The sequence below is a fragment of the Mesoplodon mirus genome, assembly GCF_964341445.2.
Source record: "Mesoplodon mirus genome assembly, chromosome: 4".
Lineage (NCBI taxonomy): Eukaryota > Metazoa > Chordata > Mammalia > Artiodactyla > Ziphiidae > Mesoplodon > Mesoplodon mirus.
Window position 1 is genome coordinate 110,780,868 of NC_138979.1, and position 18,958 is coordinate 110,799,825.

The following is an 18,958-nucleotide window of genomic DNA, read 5'->3' on the forward strand; positions in this document are numbered from 1 at the left end:
GAGCGTTCATCCATGCTGCAGCATGTCAGAATTTCCTTCCTTTTAAAGGCTGAATAATATTCCATTGTGTTAATACCTACATACTATTATAAGAGTCAGAGCTCTATTCTGGCAACTGAAAAAGTGATTTCATTTACTTGCTAAGACACAGCTTCAGCAGGGGTCAGCATCTCTAGTACTGTAATAGAAAATGCAGGCTTATGCTTTTGGAGTAAATTTCTAGGCTCACCTTTGATTCCTTTTCTCCACCAGTGTTTACAAAGTCTCCCAGTTAGGATCTCCTCATTTTCTTTAAAGGTAAAGAATGCACGGGGAGGGGGATCAAGATGGTGGAGCTCACCTCCCCTAACCCCCCAGTACCTCAAAAATACATCTATATGTGGAACAATTCTTATGGAAAACTGGAAACCAGCAGAAATTCTGTACAGCCAATGCTGCAAGAAAGATTTCCTTGTGACCAGGTAGGGTAGGGGGGAAAACACCAGTAGGTTGGGACCCATGCCCCTGGGAGGAGACTTAGAGAAAAAGGAAGATCCCAGGGGCAGACCGTCACCCTGGGGAGCGAGTAGGTTGAGCCACGACTGGGCATCCCTGTCCTTTGTGAGGAAGCAAAGCCCCCGTGGCTGCTGCGATAAGCTGTGGGACAGACAGAAGGACTGGAGAAGCCTAGACTCCACTTAAAGAGTGTGAGTGTGCTGGCTTACCAACAGGGCGGTGAGAACACTGCACTGGCACCTTGCCACACTCCCCAGTCCAGGTGGGGTGACCACCCAAGCCCCCACTCACTGCACATCATGGCTTGGCCCAGGATCTAAGGTCCTGGGAAAAGACTCAATCTAGTGATGCAGAGACAGCCAGGGGACCTGGCGTGTGGTCCACATGGGGTGGCAGTGACGACCATTGTTGGTATATGCTCAGGCAGTGCCATCTAAGCAGTGCAGACCTCCGAGAGCAGCACACCACAGTCCCCACTCCCAGCAGAGCTTTCATGGCCCACACCCACTGTCCATGCCACAGCTTTGCCCTGGATCTGAGGCAGAAAAAACTCGATCTAGGGATGGAAAGGGGACTTGAGGTGTGGTTCAGGTGGGGCAGCTGGTGTTGGTGCTTGCTCAAATAGTACCCCAGAGCTCCGATGGCAGCACAGCCACTTTAATTCCTGCAACCACAACACCCCAACTCCCACTCTTAGCCTAACAAATGCTCTGGTTCTGCCCACTGCATGCCACAACCTGACAGTAGATCTGGGCCGACCACAGAAGGGGAAAGGATGCCACTGTGGGCTGATTCTGAGCAGAGCCACAGATGCTTACAAAGGGAGTGCATCCAACCTCTGTGAGCACATGAGCCTCACTTCACCACTCCCCTCCTTTGGGGCAAAGCCCCCAGGGCAGGAACAAGGGAAAACATACATTAAAGGGAACAGAGGCTGCTTGAGCCCGACTGTCAGGACTTCTGTCCCAGCAACTGGGGAGCAGACTTCACTCCTGCCATGGAGTAGAGAGGAAGTCCTGCTTCATACCCTGTGTAGGCTTTAGCCCTTCTTACACCAACCACACCCTCTATCAAGGTGACACTGGCCAGCACACCTGAGGAAAGGCAGGGCTGGCATTCACAACCAATCCAGCCCTCACACCAAAGATAGTAGGCACACACAGTCTACCTAGGAATGCTCCCACATAAAAAAACCAAAAATCCTTCCACACAATAGGTAACTGTTTCACCTACATTCATAGAGACAGAGAAAGTTAAGTAAAATGAAAAGGCAGAAGAATCAGACCCAACTGAAAAAGCAAGAGAAAAACCCCTGAAAAATAATGAAACAAACAGTCTTCCGGATACTGACTTATAAATGTTTAAAAAATGCTAATTAATTGATTTAAAAAAGATTATCAAAATAAACCCACATAATTTTAACAAGGAGCTAGAAACTATAGCTGACCCAATCAAAAATAGATAATTCAATTTCTGAGATAAAAAGCAATCTAGAAGCAATGAATAGTTAACTAAATGACACAAAAGAACATGTAAGTGATCTGGAAGATAGAAAAATGGGAATTACATAATCAGAATAGCAGAAAGACAAAAGAAAGACAACATACAAGGTCTATGGGATAATATAAAATGTGCCAACCTATGCATAATAGGGGTTCCAGAAGGAGAAGAGAGAGAGAAGGGAATTGAAAATGCATTTGAAGAAATTATGGCTGAAAACTTCCCAAACCCAAAGAAGGAAATGAATTTCCAGGTATAGGAAGCACAGAGGGTCCCAAACGGACCCACACCAAAACATATCATAATTAAAATGGCAAAAGTTAAAGATAGATGATCCTGAAGGCAGCGAGAGAAAAATTCATTTACGAGGGAACCCTCATAAGGCTCTCAGCTGATTTCTCTGCAGAAACTTTGCAGGCCAGAAGGGAGTGGCATGATATATTCAAAATTCTGAAAAGGAAAAACCTGTAACCTAGGATACTCTAACCAGCAAGATTATGATTTAGAATAGAAGATAGATAAAGTATTTCTCAGACAAGCAAAGATTTCAGCAAATCCTACCCTGGAGAAAATGCTGAAGGGTCTTCTCTAAATGGAAAAGAAGCAAGAATCTATAGAAAAGGGAAACTCCCAATAGGAAAGGCAAAAATATAGTAAGGATTGGAGATCACTTAAATAAGCCAGTGTGTGGATTAAAAAACAAAAAAAAATTGTAAAAGTGACTATAACTATAATAAACAGTAAAGCGATAAGCATGAAGATGTAAAATAGGACCCCAAAACCATAAAATGTAGATCTTTTAGAATGTGTTCGAACTTAAATGATTATCAGTTTAAAGCAAGTGGATATAGTTATGTGTAAGCGTATATGAATCTCATGGTAACCACAAGTCAAAAACCTAAAATAGATACACAAAAACCAAAAGGAAAGGAACTCAAGCATAATACAAAAGAAAAGCATCAAACCTCAATGGGGAAAACAAAAAGCACCACAAAAAGAACTAGAAAACAAGACATAAAATGGCAATAAGTACATACCTATTAATCATTTTAAATGTCAATGAACTAAATACTCCAATCAAAAGACATAGGGTGGCTGATTGGATTGAAAACAAGACCCTTCAATATGCTGTCTACAGGAGACTCACTTCAGGGCAAAAGACACAGATTGAAAGTGAGGGGATGGAAAAAGATATTTCATGCAAATGGAAATGACAAAAAAAGCAGAGGTAGCAATACTCATATCAGAAAAAATTGACTGTAAAACAAAGGCTATACCAAAAAAGGGCATTATATAATGATAAAGGAATCAATACAAGAGGATATTACACTCGTTAACATACGCACCCAATACAGGAGGACCTAAATATATAAAGCAAGTACTAACAGACATAAAGGGAGACATTAATAGGAATACAATAATGGTAGGAGACTTTAACATCCCACTGACATTAATGGACAGATCATCCAGAGAGAAAATCAGTAAGGCAACAGAGGTCCTGAATGACACAACAGACCAGCTGGACTTAGCTGATCTACAGGACACTACATCCTAAAAAAGCAGAATGCGTTCTTTTCAAGTGCCCATGGAATGGTCTCAAAACAAGCCTCAACAAATTTAAGAGAAATTATGGGGGCTTCCCTGGTGGCACAGTGGTTGAGAGTCCGCCTGCTGATGCAGGGGACACGGGTTCGTGCCCTGGCCCGGGAAGATCCCGCATGCCACGGAGCGGCTGGGCCCGTGAGCCATGGCCACTGGGCCTGCGCGTCCGGAGCCTGTGCTCCGCAACAGGAGAGGCCACAACAGTGAGAGGCCCGTGTAACACACACACACACACACAAAAAAAGAAATTATGTCAAGCATCTTTTCTGACCACAACAGTATAAAATGAGAAATCAACTACAGAAGAAAAACGGGAAGAGAACAAACATGTGGAGACTAAACAACATGCTACTAAAAAACCAATGGGTCAATGATGAAATTAAAGAGGAAATCAGAAAATATCTTGAGACAAATGAAAAAGAGAACACAGCTTTACAAATCTATGGGGATGCAGCAAAAGCAATTCTAAGAGGGAAGCTCATTGCTACACAGGTCTTCCTCAAGAAACAAGAAAAAAAAAACAACTTAACTACCACCTATTGATAAAATAATTAGAAAAAGAAGAACAAAGCCCCAAATTAGCAGATGGAAGGAAATAAAGATCAGAGAGGAAATAAATAGTTATCCAAAAACAAAAACAAAAACAAAAAACACCAGTAGAAAAGATCAATGAAACCAAGAGCTGGTTTTTCAAAAAGATAAACAAAATTGATACACCTTTAGCCAGGGTCACCAAGAAGAAAGGAGAGAAGACCTAAATAAAATAAGAAATAGGAGAAATAACAACTGATACCACAGAGATATAAAAAGATCACAAGAGAACACTACAGTTATATGCCAACAAATTGGACAATCTAGAAGAAATGGACATATTTCTAAAACATGGAGCCTGCTAAGACCGAGTCAAAAAGAAACAGACAGTTTGAACAGACTGATCACTAGAAGTTAAATAGAATCTGTAATTTAAAACCTCCCTGCAAACAAAAGTGCAGGGCTGGATGGCTTCACCAGGGAATTCTACCAAACATATAAAGAAGAACTTATACCTATCCTTCTCAAACTATTCCAAAAAACTGAAGAGGAGAGAACACTCCCAAGCTCATTCTACGAGGCCACCATCACCCTGATATCAAAACCAAAGACACTATAAAAAAAGAAAATTATAGGCCAATATCATTGATGAATATAGATGCAAAAATCCTCAATAAAATATTAGCAAACCAAATCCAACAATACATAAAGAGGATCATATACCATGATCAACTGGGATTTATTCCAGGGCCACAAGTCCGGTTCATCATATGCAAATCAATGACTGTGATACACCACATTAACAAAAGGAAAGACAAAAATGATCATCTCAATAGATGTAGACAAAGCATTTGACAAAATTCAACATCATTCATGATAAAACCTCTCATCAAAGTGGGTATAGAGGGAACACATCTCAATATAATAAAGGCCATTTATGACAAACTGCCAGCCACACTCAGTGGTGAAAAGCTGAAAGCATTCCAGCTAAATTCAGGTGCACAAGACAAGGATGCCCCCTCATGCCACTTCTATTTAACATAGTATTGGAACTCCTAGTCACAGCAATCAGCCAAGAAAAAAGGTATCCAAAGTGGAAGGGAAGAGGTAAAACTGTCACTATTTGCAGATGACATGATACCCTGTATAGAGAACCCTACAGTCTCCACCCCAAAACTACCAGAACTAATAAATAAATTCAGCAAGGTTGCAGGATACAATATTAATACACAGAAATCTGTTGCATTTCTATACACTAATAAATCCCATTTAAAATTGCATCAGTAAAATAAAATACCTAGGAATAAACTTAACCAAGGTGGTGAAAGACTTATATGCTGAAAACTGTAAAACATTGATGAAGGAGATTGAAGATGATTCAAAGAAATGGATGAAGAAATTGAAAGATATCATGTGCTCTTGGATTGGAAAAATTAATAGTATTAAAATGGCCATACTGGGCTTCCCTGGTGGCGCAGTGGTTGAGAGTCCGCCTGCCGATGCAGGGGACACGGGTTCGTGCCCCGGTCCGGGAAGATCCCACATGCCGCGGAGCGGCTGGGCCCGTGAGCCATGGCCGCTGAGCCTGCGCGTCCAGAGCCTGTGGTCCGCAATGGGAGAAGCCACAACAGTGAGAGGCCCGCGTACCGCAAAAAAAAAAAAAAAAAAAAAAAAAAAAAAATGGCCATACTACTCAAAACAATCTACAGATTTAATGCAATCTCTATCAAAATACCCAGGACATTTTTCAGAGAACTAGAACAAATAATCCTAAAATTTATATGGAATCACAAGAGACCCCAAATTGCCAAAGCCACCCCGAGAAAAAAGAACAAAGCTCCCAGACTTTAGACTATACTATAAATCTACAGAAATCAAAACTGTGTGGTATTGGCACAAAAACAGACACATAGATTAATGGAACAGAATAGCATGGAAATAAACCCATGCATCTATGGTCAGTTAATCTATGACAAAGGAGGCAAGAATATACAATGGAGAAAAGACAGTCTCTTTAACTAGTGGTGTTGGGAAAACTGAACAGCCACATGTAAAGCAATGAAATTAAAACGTTCCCTCACACCATATACAAAAATAAACTCAAAATGGTTTAAAGACCTAAATGGAAGAACTGAAACCTAAAACTCCTAGAAGAGAACACAGGCTAAACCCTCTTTGACATAAATTGTAGCAATATATTCTTGGAGCGGTCTCCTAAGGCAAAAGAAATAAAAGCAAAAATAAACAACTGGAACCTAATCAAACTTAAAAGTTTTTGCACAGCAAAGGAACTTCAATAAAATGAAAAGACAACCTACAAAATGGGAGAAAATATTTGCAAATAATGTGACTGACAAGGGACTAATATCCAAAATATACAAACAGATCATACAACTCAATAAAAAATTCTAACAAAAATGGGCCTTAGACTTGAATAGACATTTTTCAAAAAAAGACATACAGATGGTTAACGGGTACATGAAAAACTGCTCAACGTTGCTAATTATGAGAAAAATGCAAATCAAAGCAACAGCAACATATCACCTCACACTGGTCAGAATGGCTATCATCAAGGAGTCTGCAAATAACATGTTGGGGGGGGGGTGTGGAGAAAAGGGAACCCTCGTATCCTACACTGTTTGTGGGAATGTAAATTGGTGCAGCCGCTGTGGAAAACAGTATGGAGGTTCCTTAAAACTAAAACTAAAAATAGAACTGCCATATGATCCAGCAATCCCACTCCTGTGTATATATCAGGAAAAAATGAAAACTCTAATTTGAGAAGGTACATGCACCCCAATGTTCATAGCAGCACTATTTACAATAGCCAAGACATGGAAGCAACCCAAGTGCCCATCAGCAGATGACTGGATTAAATAATACTGCACACAATGGAATATTATTCAACCATAAAAAGAATGAAATATTGCCATTTGCAGCAACGTAGATGGACCTAGAGAATATTATGCTTAGTGAAATAAGTCCGCTAGAGAAAGACAAATACTGTATGATATCACTTATATGTGGAATCTAAAAAATAATACAAATAAATGTATATATAAAACAGAAACAGACTCACAAACACAGAAAACAAACTTGTGGTTACCAAAGAGGAAAAGGAAGGTGGGGGAGGGAAAAATTAGGGGTATGGAACAAACAGATACAAACTATTGTATATAAAATAGATAAGCAAAAAGGATTTAAGGTATTTAAGGTATTACACATTATCTTGTCATAACCTATAATAGAATATAATCTGCAAAAATACTGAATCACTATGCCATACACCTGAAACTAATACAATATTGCAAATCAACTATACTTCAATAATAATAAAAAAGAATGCCTGCATTCAGGGGAACAAGACAAACATTTCTGTGCTCTAATATGCAGGCAGAGGGAAAGAAGATTTGGGGCAAACAAGTAGGGAAAAATTTGAAAAAAAATCTAAAATTTAGTTTTATAACAAAAATAAGAACAAAACCAGATGGAAAGAACAGGGCAAATTACAGAGACAGATTGTATTATCCAAAGATAGTTGCACCAATATATTTCTCATCTTACATGCTCTTCTTACAATATGGTTTTGACATTCCTTCATCAGGAGGTGGGTTCTTCTTCCCCATTCCTTCCACTGGGACAGAACTTCGTAAATACAACCAATAGTATACGATGAAAGTGACTTTTAGGCCTTGGTCACACAAGCAGACCTGTGGAGAGAGAGGCACTGAGACCCCCAGCCTAGAGGGCAGCAACAACTTGCCAGCCAAGTGAGTCAGCCACCTTAGAGGTCCATGTTTCGGCCATCCAGGTGACTGCATACCCAGTGGATATAGCACTAAAACCATATGCAACTCCAAGTGAGAACTGTCCAGTTGAGTTCCTCTCAAACTAACAAAAACCATGAAAAATAAGTGATTATTGTTTAATCAACACCAAATGTGGGGGTATTTTGTTATGTAGCAGTTGATAACTATAAAGTTACCTTATCTTACTGAATACCTTTCATCTTCACGCAATGATGGGCATGAAGCAAACGTTACTTGGAGAGAGACTTGGAGGCATACAAGCAGGCATGGCTGGTGCAGGCCAACTTTAAAGTCTTATTTCCATGAATACATCATATCCAGGTGAAAGTAGGCAGGTAGAGTCTAAAGGGAAATACTTAGTCTCAGGAATTTATGGCCTGTTAGTTGGACCATCAGCATGTATACTTAAAATTCAACAGGTATCATCACTATGCTCAGCAAGGGAGAGTAAATCTCTGTTAAATCAAAGAGGAGATTCTTCCTAAGGTGGAATATTTTTCCTAGGTCCTCATGATACACAAGCCTCCACCCTCTCCTAGGTGCTTTAATTCAGAGCACAACTCTAATAATGGTTTCTACAAACCCTTAGGAGCATTTGGACCTTACTTTCCAAACAACAGTTCTAGAACATTTCTCCATAAAGGAGTCTTTTGAAGAAGAGAGTTTAATTTAACGTGATGAACGAGTTGAGCACTGGGAAGGGCTTTTGCCTTGGGGTCAAGAGATCTGGGGTCAAGAGATCTGGATTCTAGCCTTGATGTACTTACTAACATTGAGTGTAACTTTCAGCAAGTCCCTTGAATTTCAGTAGTTTTCACTCTGTGAAATGGAGATTTTTATCCACTGTCTGAAGATTTTTGCAGCTCTATGACTCTGATTTAAAAGATTTCCTAGCGATAAAATGTCTCCCCAGATAGTAACTATGTCTGTTCATTAAGTCTATCTGTACCCACTGAGGCATGTTTCAGCAAACTTCTAGAACTCAACAGTGCATGGCATTCAGGAATACCGAACAAATGAGTCAATTAAAAAAACACACAATCCCACTTCTGTTTCACAGAGGAGTGTTTTGCTGAAAGTCTTTTAGTTTTTTCATAGATATCTGCATGTTTCTTACCATTGCTTGAAAAGAATTTGTACCTTGTGCTTAGTGTTAGAATACAACACAATTCTATTTCTGTTCCGTTTCCCTCCTCTTATCATTTACCATCCCATAACATGAAGTCACCAGTCCTTGTGGTTCTCCACCTTGGGCAATTTATGTTCAAGCAGTGTTGCTTTTGGGTCAGTATAGCTGAGACCATGCTTGGCTGGGTTTGTCTGTTCGGTGTTAGCCGTGAACGCCTAGCTAGCTTACGCATTGTTGGTGTGGTGGACAGGAGAGAAAGAAGAGAGTGTGAATGATGGACTTACTGAGACCCAGCTCTTGCAGCTCAGTAGTAATGCTGCCCTTGAGCAGTAATGAAAGCTAGAAATGACCGGTATTCTCCACATTAGAGCACTGCTAGGATACTGTCTTTAAACACCTCCTGCAAACAAATCTGCACTGCACACCAGACAGACATGAAACCAAGATTTATTAAAATTCCCTTAGCAATATTTACAATTGGAAGACATGAATGCAGTTCTCTGTAGATTCCAAAAAAATAGAGTTCTATCTCTTAAATTATCAGAGGTATCAACAGATTAGGATAAATATAATCTATCACAGAGATAGAATTCTTTGAATAGACAATCTACATTTTCTAACCAATATATATTATGTACAAAAATACACTTGATGTGGGGACCAAGTAGTGTCAAGGAGGAAAACATATACACACACACACACACACACACACACACACACATATTTTCATTATGTACAAATCAATATTGGTTCCTTCACCCTTTCTTTTTAAAAATAAATACTTCATTTGGTTTGCAAATGACATTTACAAATTCAACTAAAGAGCATTTCTCAGCTGTGACAAAATTAAATATGCAAATTAGAAATACATATTTTTAAAAATTTAAAGGAAAAAAAATACCTGAATCCAATTAGCTTATTACCTTAAAAGATATCCAAGAGCGTGTAATGTAAGGTTTCATGTCTCTAAAGTGCCTTCTCATTTCTCAAACCGTCTTCATTATTGCTTAAAATCCTTTAAGATTACATCTACAGTTTGGTTTAATAATTAAACAGAAAAGCCAACTTTTTTCCAGGTCAAATGGTTGACTATTTAAGACATGCTTATACTTTCTTTAAGTGCTTTCAAGAGTGTAACAGTTACTGTTGATCTGAAAATAACCACAAATTGTCAACATCCTGATCCACATTCCTGAAGATGCTTGAATCATTAGTAATAGTAAGAATTGAGGGGCGATAAAGAGCCTATGATTCAAAATGTTTGCACAGAATTCACTTTGTCCAGCAGCACAGAAAAGTTACTTGAGAGTCAACACTTGAGCCTTAAAACACATACATCATAGTTGGTGACCTGAACGGATTTACAATTTATCAAAAGAATGGTCCCTAATTAGACAGTTTTAAAGTAAAAATCTCTGAGAAATTGAGAAGGACTGGAACCATGCCTCTCCTCAACCTTCTTAAAATATAAAGTAGAATAAAAAAAGATGTATTTTCCATCTCTTTTATGGATTTTCCCTCTTTGCCTAAGTGATGAGGTGGTGCTGACATTAACAAGAGGCAGTCACAACGCTGTGTCTCTCTTGGTGACAGCAGAGCTCCCTGTCCAAAGGGCTGGGGGGTGGAGCACAGGGTGTGAGAGGAGGGAGTGAGGGCTCAGGGGGGACTTTCAGGTGTCTGTGGGGGAAAGGGGTGGAGAAAGCTGGGTCCTGGAGAAACGGTAAAAGTAAAGTGAGGAAAAGAATCGCTGTGGGGTGTGAAGGAAGGGGAGGCTGATGCAGAAGTATTGAAAGGAGAAAGGTGAAATGAAGCTTGATGCCAAAATGACTTTTAAACAGGCATAGAGGAAATAGGAAGGTCCATGGACAACAGACCCCATGGAAATGAATATGAAATTCATTGGAGTTAGTTCAACGAGCACAGGCCAGTCTCAGTGGGGCACCTGCTTTTCCAGAACATTGTCAGGCACGGACCAATATGAGATACTGGGCACTCCCATTCCACTGCCCTCATACATATTATGCCCTGAGCTTCCACTGAAAGGCTGCCCATGATACAACCATGGCAACGGTCACCAGCTCCCTAACAATGCATTATATCAGCAAAACATTGCACCCTGGCCTCATTCAAATTTTCCTTCTCCCCTGTCTCCTGTTTTTCTCCATTATCCCATTGCTTGTAATCTCACAAGGCAAAATGAAGACACATAACTGCATGGATCAAATTAATTTTAGGAAGCAGGGTCGAGGGTGTTGATAAGAAAATTAAACTCTAAAGGACTTGAAATAATTTACATTTCTGTTAGGCCTGATTCCTATTAGGATGCTGACTGACTTCACTTAAGGTTCTGGGCATTCAGGCCAGTACTGTTTTTCCAGGCCAAAGCACGATCCCCCTAAATCAAAGTCCAGGGGCACTCTGCTTCCATGCTAGTCTAAATTAAAATTCAATGAAAGGAAAAGACTATGATGAATCGATGATATGTTTCCTCCAAAGAATCTTAAAAATTATTCAATTTCTAACCTTTAAAAGTTTCTGCCTTTTAAAGAATATCTTCAATTGTTTCTTTAAAGGGAAGCCCTTTTTTTCTTAATGCTTATATTCTTCAAAGATTATACATCCTACTAACAGTAGGGTCATATTATTTGCATCTTGAGGAATTGTAGAATTGTAGAATTGTAAGATTAATACTTGGCATAGACCTATCCCTTTGGTAGATCCCCAAATCCTATGTGTGTCACTCTGGGCAGAGAGAATTGTCACTAGACTTTCCCCCTCACCCACTGATTTGTTTCCAAAGGAAATGAACATCTTTAGAGGATTATGCAGAGGGCAATCTCAGTGGGTTGACACTACCTTCCTTCATGCCTTGGTGGTCAGATCTGAAGAAATAAGATTATAGGTAGGGACAAGTTGCCAAGAGGAAAGGGAAAAAAATAAGCTACTTATAGTTTGCTCAAACCTATCTAAGATGGAGAGTTTGAATCTCTTAGTCTCTTACTGGGAAGAGTAGTATAATCTTTGTGTGCTATATACCCATTTTTATATACCTGGAATTTGGAATCCATCCCAAGAGTTCCTAGAAAGCTGTGCATTCCTAAATACACCTACCATCCATGTCATGGTGTGGTGGAGAGTAATTTCCCTTATACTCAGTGGTCTATGCGACTAGACTCTCATTTTGGAAAGCTGACCGAGATGAGTAAACAAAAATACGTTTGTTTCACGAGACAAGAATGGAAGCAAGCCCTAGAAGAGAACAAGGAAGGGAAGTACGTACAACTTTGCCAAAGATGTTGACAAACCACTGGGCATGCATGCCTGAAAACATTAGATTTCTTACTTGATATACTAAATACAACACACTGGCAGCTCACACTATACATGGGGAGAAGTACTCATTCTCTTTTAAGACATTCTTACAGCTTCCAAGACAAAAGAACCCCTTGGTGTCTGCACAGGTAGAATCTAGGGAAATGCTCAGCCTACAAAACAGCTTAAGGGTGGTAGAAGGTTGTTTACTCCATGGGGAAGAAGGCCAAACTGCTGTGGGAAATTGTGGGCTCATTTGCATTTTGCTAGCCCAGTGCTATCAGATTTCGCACAAAACATAAAAAAAAAATAGCCCACAGAAGTCTATGAATCAGCTTTCTGAAATGGAGATACACTGGAGATTCTTAGTATATTTAAGAGAAGATTAAAAATAGAAAATTATATGTGCATATGGAATGTAGAATAAATTAATGGCTTTAGCTACCACTCTCATTTAAAATATTAAGATTAAATCAGCCTTCCCCAGATTATAGCATGAAGAAGACATTCATGAACAAGTACTTCATAGACATAATATGCCAAAGTTCATTTGAGAGCTGACTGAAGTGAACCATCATACTAGAGAAGGGAAGACAAGAAGGAAAAGGTCCTCTATGTTACTGTTTATCTCCAGGGTAGTTGGGAGAGGGGCTGGGGGTGGAGAAGAAATGAATTGAGGATAGGATAGGATAGCTTGAGGTTATCCTGTCCTCAAGCTCCATTGAGGACAGGATAACCTACTGAATGAGGCTTGATCTGCTTCCCTAATCTCTTCACTGGTAGAAACTGCATGGGCGCCTTAAGAGAGAGTAAACTTGCTGCCATTTTCATATCTTCACATTTCCAAGTAAGTTGTCAACTACACAAATTTCCCAAATGCTAAGTTTATAACACAGTGTTGATTAAGGGTCTTGGAACAAATAAGGCTACTGAACTGGCTTCCACGTTGACATGTTAATACTCTCTTGAATTTACTACTTCTCAGCAAGCATTGATCTGGGAGGATTTGGTGGATTGCCCACTCCTTGGGAGGGGAAAGGAAGAACTATGAAACTAAAATTAAGTGCCTCTAACAAGGTGCCAACAACTGACAGGTGTGCAGAAATGACACAAAACGAGCCTCTCAGTCACATACAGCTGTGTAACTGAGCCCAGTGTTGCCTGGATTCAATCACTCGTGGACTTATAAATACCGTTATGGGAGTCTAAAGGAGCCAGACCTGCTGAGGCCTGTTCCAAAAGGTGCCTTTAAGTGACTTCTGCACCAATAATAGACAAGGTTCCAAGCAGCCAGATTATCTCTCTCCATAGCTGGAAAATGGAAACAGGTCCTGCAACTTATTTGCATTTTGGAAAGGTTAAACACTGGCCATTTGTTTCAAATACTGTTAAGTCCGTCCACACAGACCTGTTTCTCTTGTGTTGCAGATTTCTTTATGATAACAAAGTAGCTGACATGAATGAAAATTCACTTCTTTATTCAATCCACTCTCTTTAGTTGTGTTCCTAAGGTAAAAACCTAACCTATGAAGCGTGGTGTTCATGGGCTTCTGGATGTTCCATACATTTATAAACTGCTTTTACGAGAGAACGAGAGAAAGGAAATTTTCATAGTCTAGCACTTCTTTCACTATATTATACTATTTCTCTTTGTACGTGGCTTTTCCAAAAATAAACTGCTCAGAGCAATACTTGACTCTCTTGAATTCACACTCTAAAACTCACCTGGTTTAGGCTGAAGTCTCACGTGGGCAGTTAAGAGCTCTTACTTTGTCCACGCTCATCAGCCCTCATAGCTGTTCAAATCCTTATGTGCTTAGGACTTCTATAACATTGGGTTTCACAATATGTCTGGCTTTTGTTGTTTTTATGTGTGATTCAGGAACTAATTAATTTGTGGATTGCTAAATCTGCTAATGTTTTTTTCCCCCTTCCCCCTTTTGGTCATTCTTTTTCTGATTAGAACAGGCAGGATCAAAGAAAAATGAAGCTCAAATCTAACGAGAGTTCTTGTTAGCAATTTTTAGACTATTTAAACTAATATATAAAATTGGATATTTGATATTTGCATCAGGTATTTGGGGGGAAAAAGCTGTATTTTTTGCAGTTCTTCCTTCCCCTTAACATAGAAAGCCCCAAATTGGTTTTATCTTTGTTTGGCGAGGGTGCAGTACTACAAAAGAGATCAATTTAGAATGTCAGGGAATGAAGAGGTTCCCATGTCAATGTTACAGTCTGGGTACTGGAAAAGAGCCTGCAGGTCTGTACTGCTAATTCCCCTTCCTACACTGGCCGTCTGTGTGCTGTGTGCTGTGCTAGTGTATGAAATGATCTGTGTCAGTGACACCAGGCAAGAAAGAAGCAGAAATAGAAATGAGAAAATATGATGTCCAAGAAAGCAAGAATAGAAGTAAAATGAAAATTCCTCCATACAGGTGGTATAATCTAGAGAGAGATGTGCAATCCCAGTCCAACAAGCAAATCTTTACCAGAAATACACTTACGTCTCTTTTGCTACATCCAATCATGGTCTTGGAAGGACTATACCCATGACTTCTTCATCTTGCTGGAGGTTTCCAATACCACCAAAGAGTTTTATTCCTTCCTTTAGTTCTTCCAGGTTCTCCACCAGCAGCATAGGAGTTTATCATTTAGGGAAATGCCTTTCCTTATAGTACTTACGAGAAAAGGAGGTGCCTAAGGGAGGCGGAGCAGGCGTGCAGCTTCTACTATTCTCACCGGAAAGAAGAGGGGGTCAGAGACCAGCACCCAATCTGGCATTCAGTTCCTCAACGATGTTGCCAATTTGTTTTGGCTAGAACATTTAAAGATGGAAGACCACCACTGGATTTCCTTATTCTACTTCCCAGATTTCAGACCTTCTCTCTTCATAGTTCCTAGGTAGTTGCAGTGAATGTTTAAAGAGGTATCACAGACAACAACCAAAGATTCAGAAGGTAACTGTTGGGCAGCAGGTCCATCACCTGTGACCCCTGGGCCTCGACCATCATCACATCATCCATTTCTTCTTGGCCACCTCGTCCCTTCACCACACCCCCTCCCATAAGCTGCCTCTTCTTGGGTTAAAAAACCATACAGCACACCTTCTCCTCACTTGATTATTGATACCTCGCAGGCCTATGTTTTTAACTAACGTGTTTATATCATGCTTTCGTGTCATATATGATATACTTGTGTGCTCGATGATTATGCCAGTTACTCATGCAGGAATCTGAACTGCTATCTGCTGTGTCCTCGGATTTAATGAACCTTGGCTAGGAAGAGATGATGTTGTTATAAGTTAAGGTTTCTCCAAGTCTGACTAGTAGGTCAGGTGTGAGTGTCTGGTTAAACGCAGAGTAGAAATACTGGCCACTGTCCCTCTAGTGCAGGCAGGGCTATGCTTAGAGCAGCCAGAAGTGCGCACCCTGCTAAGTGGTACCCCAACTACTACTTCTCCATGAAAAGTTTAGCGACACCTGTTGGAGTTAATACAATCTCAACTGCAGTTTGGACGGATTGTTCTCAGGGCCTCCAGGTGGTTTGAGGTGGCCCACCGTGAACAAACTCCTGTGAACCTTTCCCGAGCATCAAGTCAAGTCAGAACTGAGGGTGCTGTCACAACGCAGGCCGCGTGTGGACTTGGGACGGGTGTCCAGATACCTAATGCAGGATGCAAACCAGGAGAGAATAATGGGGATCCTGCCTAGTGGAGTGATACAGTATCACTACATTGGACTCACTAGGTTTCCCCAACAGAGGTAGGCAAACGTTGCTCTTTAGAAATAGGTATTTGACTGCCAATTTCTAGTCTGTCCACTAGGATGAAGTCCAACCTGGGCTGCATTTGTCTAACTCTCAAATTCAGTGTTTCCATTCATTATTCTTCAGCACTGGTTCCCTGAGAGCAATGTTTTTGTAGGGTTATAAAGCGACAGTCCTGCTTACCTCCAGTGATTTTCTTGTGAGCATCCTACTTAGAGACCTGAAGTGGGCTACAGGGACCCCGCTGAGAGCCTCCTGCCGTTCTCTCCCATCAAGTCTTTAAGGAGCCATTAAGGATCTAGACTTATGTTGTTCTCACTAAACTCAAAGTTGATTCCCAAGGCATGGGCAAAACAGGCGCTTTTTCTTTTGTATGATAATACTAGAAGGACTGTCACAGAGCACAGGGTAGCTGTAAGTAGAATTTGTTTTAAATCGAGGAATTCCTTAGGTCGTCTTCACCATTAAGTGAAAATGAAGAGAAACAATCAGTTTCAAAGCAGTATGAAAACAAAGCAGTATGAAAACCTCGCTCACAAGCAACTTCTTTTACTCATGTAAGTTCTTACCTGCTCTGCTATTTTGCTTGTCTCATCCTTCTATTATTTTAGGAAAAAAACCAAACCATATTATTATATTCCCTTCCTTTGAATTGTTAGAAAAGGTGATTAGCACCTGCATGAATATGGCTTCATGACTTGATTTGATCCTGATTGTGCATTCTTGATTCCCCGAATGGGCATTCTATTAGAATATGGTGCTGCTTTAATTGGCCAAATCTATTGCGGGGTCCCTGAGGGGGCTGATGACTAGCAGGCATGTCCTGGGTAGACACTCAGGCACCTGGGAAGATGGTAGGGTGTAAGGGGCAGGCCACACATGGCAGGCGGATGGGGAAGGGTTTTAAAGTTTCTGCTCATCTCTAGACGGTCCTCCACCAATTGGAGGAGAAAACTTGCGCCTCTCTCCTTTCAAGGCTGAAACCTGATAGGCTTTGATCCTCATCTCAGTTCACCCCAAGTCTCCTCTCTTCTCTCCTCACGAGATAGACTAGAAGAGTGGTGGCTTAAGGAAAAAATTTTAGGAGAGAGGTCCAATCTGGTTTCCCTGTGACTCAAGAGGCAGTGGTCACATGAGTTTCCAGGGTCAGAAAAAGCTGCTTATGTACGATACTCCACACAAAGTTCAATATCAATGTAATCACCTTCTTCCCATTTTGATGTAAGGAACTCTTTTTCTGCCCTTAGATTTTTGTGGTTTTTTTTTTTGAAGTTAAAACCCCCTGCTTCACCATATGTCACATGCCTGTCAGTCAAGGTCATGATAAAGGGCTGCAAGTAGCATCTGCTCTCCTGTCTAGAAACTGCCTCCTGGGGTTGGTGGGAGAGGTCCAGCCACATCCGGTCCCAGAACACAGTGTACAGCTCAGCTGTAGGTTACCAAGTTGTTATCCACGCATAGATGATTTGAGGTGTGAGATGTGCTCTGATTGATACTGGGTCACTTGTCCAAGCAGGTGCTTTGACCCCAAGTCTGTCCCTACTCAGGTATCACAGTTTCTTCTGGGACAGAAGGGGTGGAGAATCCCTAGTGGTCCAGGAAACCCCAATGAGCTGATATGAAAACAAAAGAATGGGTCTCGCTAAATGGCTGATGCCAACTCCCTGTATCATAATTTGTTCTCCAGGATGAAGTTTATGGCTATTTAACCCCCTTCTCCATCCATGTATATAATTCCATTTTCTGTTCTGTTACATAAAAAAAAGCAATGAAAAAAATAACCGTTTTTCGAGTGTGGGAAATAGAGAGTCTTGGACCTCTTAAAGTAGTTTTGGTAAGTTTCAACATTTTTGGCGAGAAGGGTGCTTCAGGATCTTGCTGCAATAGGATCAAAATTAAGATCAATAATCAAACCAGCAGTATGTAAAGACCAAGGCTTGAACTTGCTCAAGGCAACTGTCGCAAAACATCCTTCCCTTCTGCTGTCACAAGTTTATATACATCAGGTTTGGGTTAGAAAGCTTGAAACCTCTGCTTTAAAAAAAAAATTGGAAAATCTTGGTAATTTTTCTGGTCTCATAACAGAGTGAACTTTGGACCTCTAGAAGAAACAGTTATCAAATACTTCTTCAGCAGTTTTTCATTGTTCCTATGGCTTAACAAGGGACTTCTTTAAGAAGGCACGGGGTGCTCAGAAAGAGATGAGCAAAATAAACATTTAGTGACATATCTTTCGAGAACTTCTTGCAACACTGGTGTTACAAAGGATCATGCAGAGTGCTACGTCTCACCGTCACTGTTCTCCTGTGTCTCTGTGTTAGTTGGTGCTCACGCTGGCTTCCTTCTGACGCAGTCTTTCTTTCTGTTGTTTGAGAAAAAAATCGAGTTTAGTATAACTCCTTTTTAAAAATTTTCATCTTTCTCAAATTTTGGTACCTTTCTCAAATGTCAGTCTAGAATGCCAAATAGAGTTGTACCAAATGCCCTAGAAATGAGAGGATTTCTATCCTTTTTCCCAGAAACCCTCAGTTTCCTACCCTTCCCACCCTATCACCTCACAAACACACAAAATAAATAACCAGCTAGTCAACCAACTATATCCATCTAAAACACCAGCCTTTACAATGCCAGGCTTTTCTGTTCTGTTCTCATCTTCTGGGACAAAGGTCCTAACTTCGTAGTGTTACTCAAAGACTCCTCCCATTAGGGAATGCTCAAGAAATAGTTTCTAGGAAGTCTAGATATGAAAAAGCACTCTTTCCAAGTCAGGCGTGTCTGCATATGACCAACTTGGCAGGACTGAACAGAGGCTATG

At 40.5% G+C, this 18,958-nt stretch overlaps 1 protein-coding gene across 8 annotated transcripts in view; it reads right to left on the minus strand.

The window, feature by feature from the left end:
- Positions 1–9,512: 9,512 nt before the first annotated feature.
- Positions 9,513–18,958, minus strand: part of FMN1 (formin 1) — a gene marked incomplete at its 5' end in the record, with an annotated part of 415,504 nt that continues 406,058 nt past the window's right edge. For 7 of the 8 annotated variants that reach the window (XM_082620131.1, XM_082620129.1, XM_082620132.1 and 4 more), the window contains one exon: positions 9,513–18,505. In XM_082620131.1, coding sequence (XP_082476257.1) covers positions 18,461–18,505 — 45 coding nt within the window. In that variant the 3' untranslated portion in view covers positions 9,513–18,460. The remainder of the gene's footprint in view (positions 18,506–18,958) is intronic. The other variant, XM_082620130.1, reaches the window with a different exon arrangement.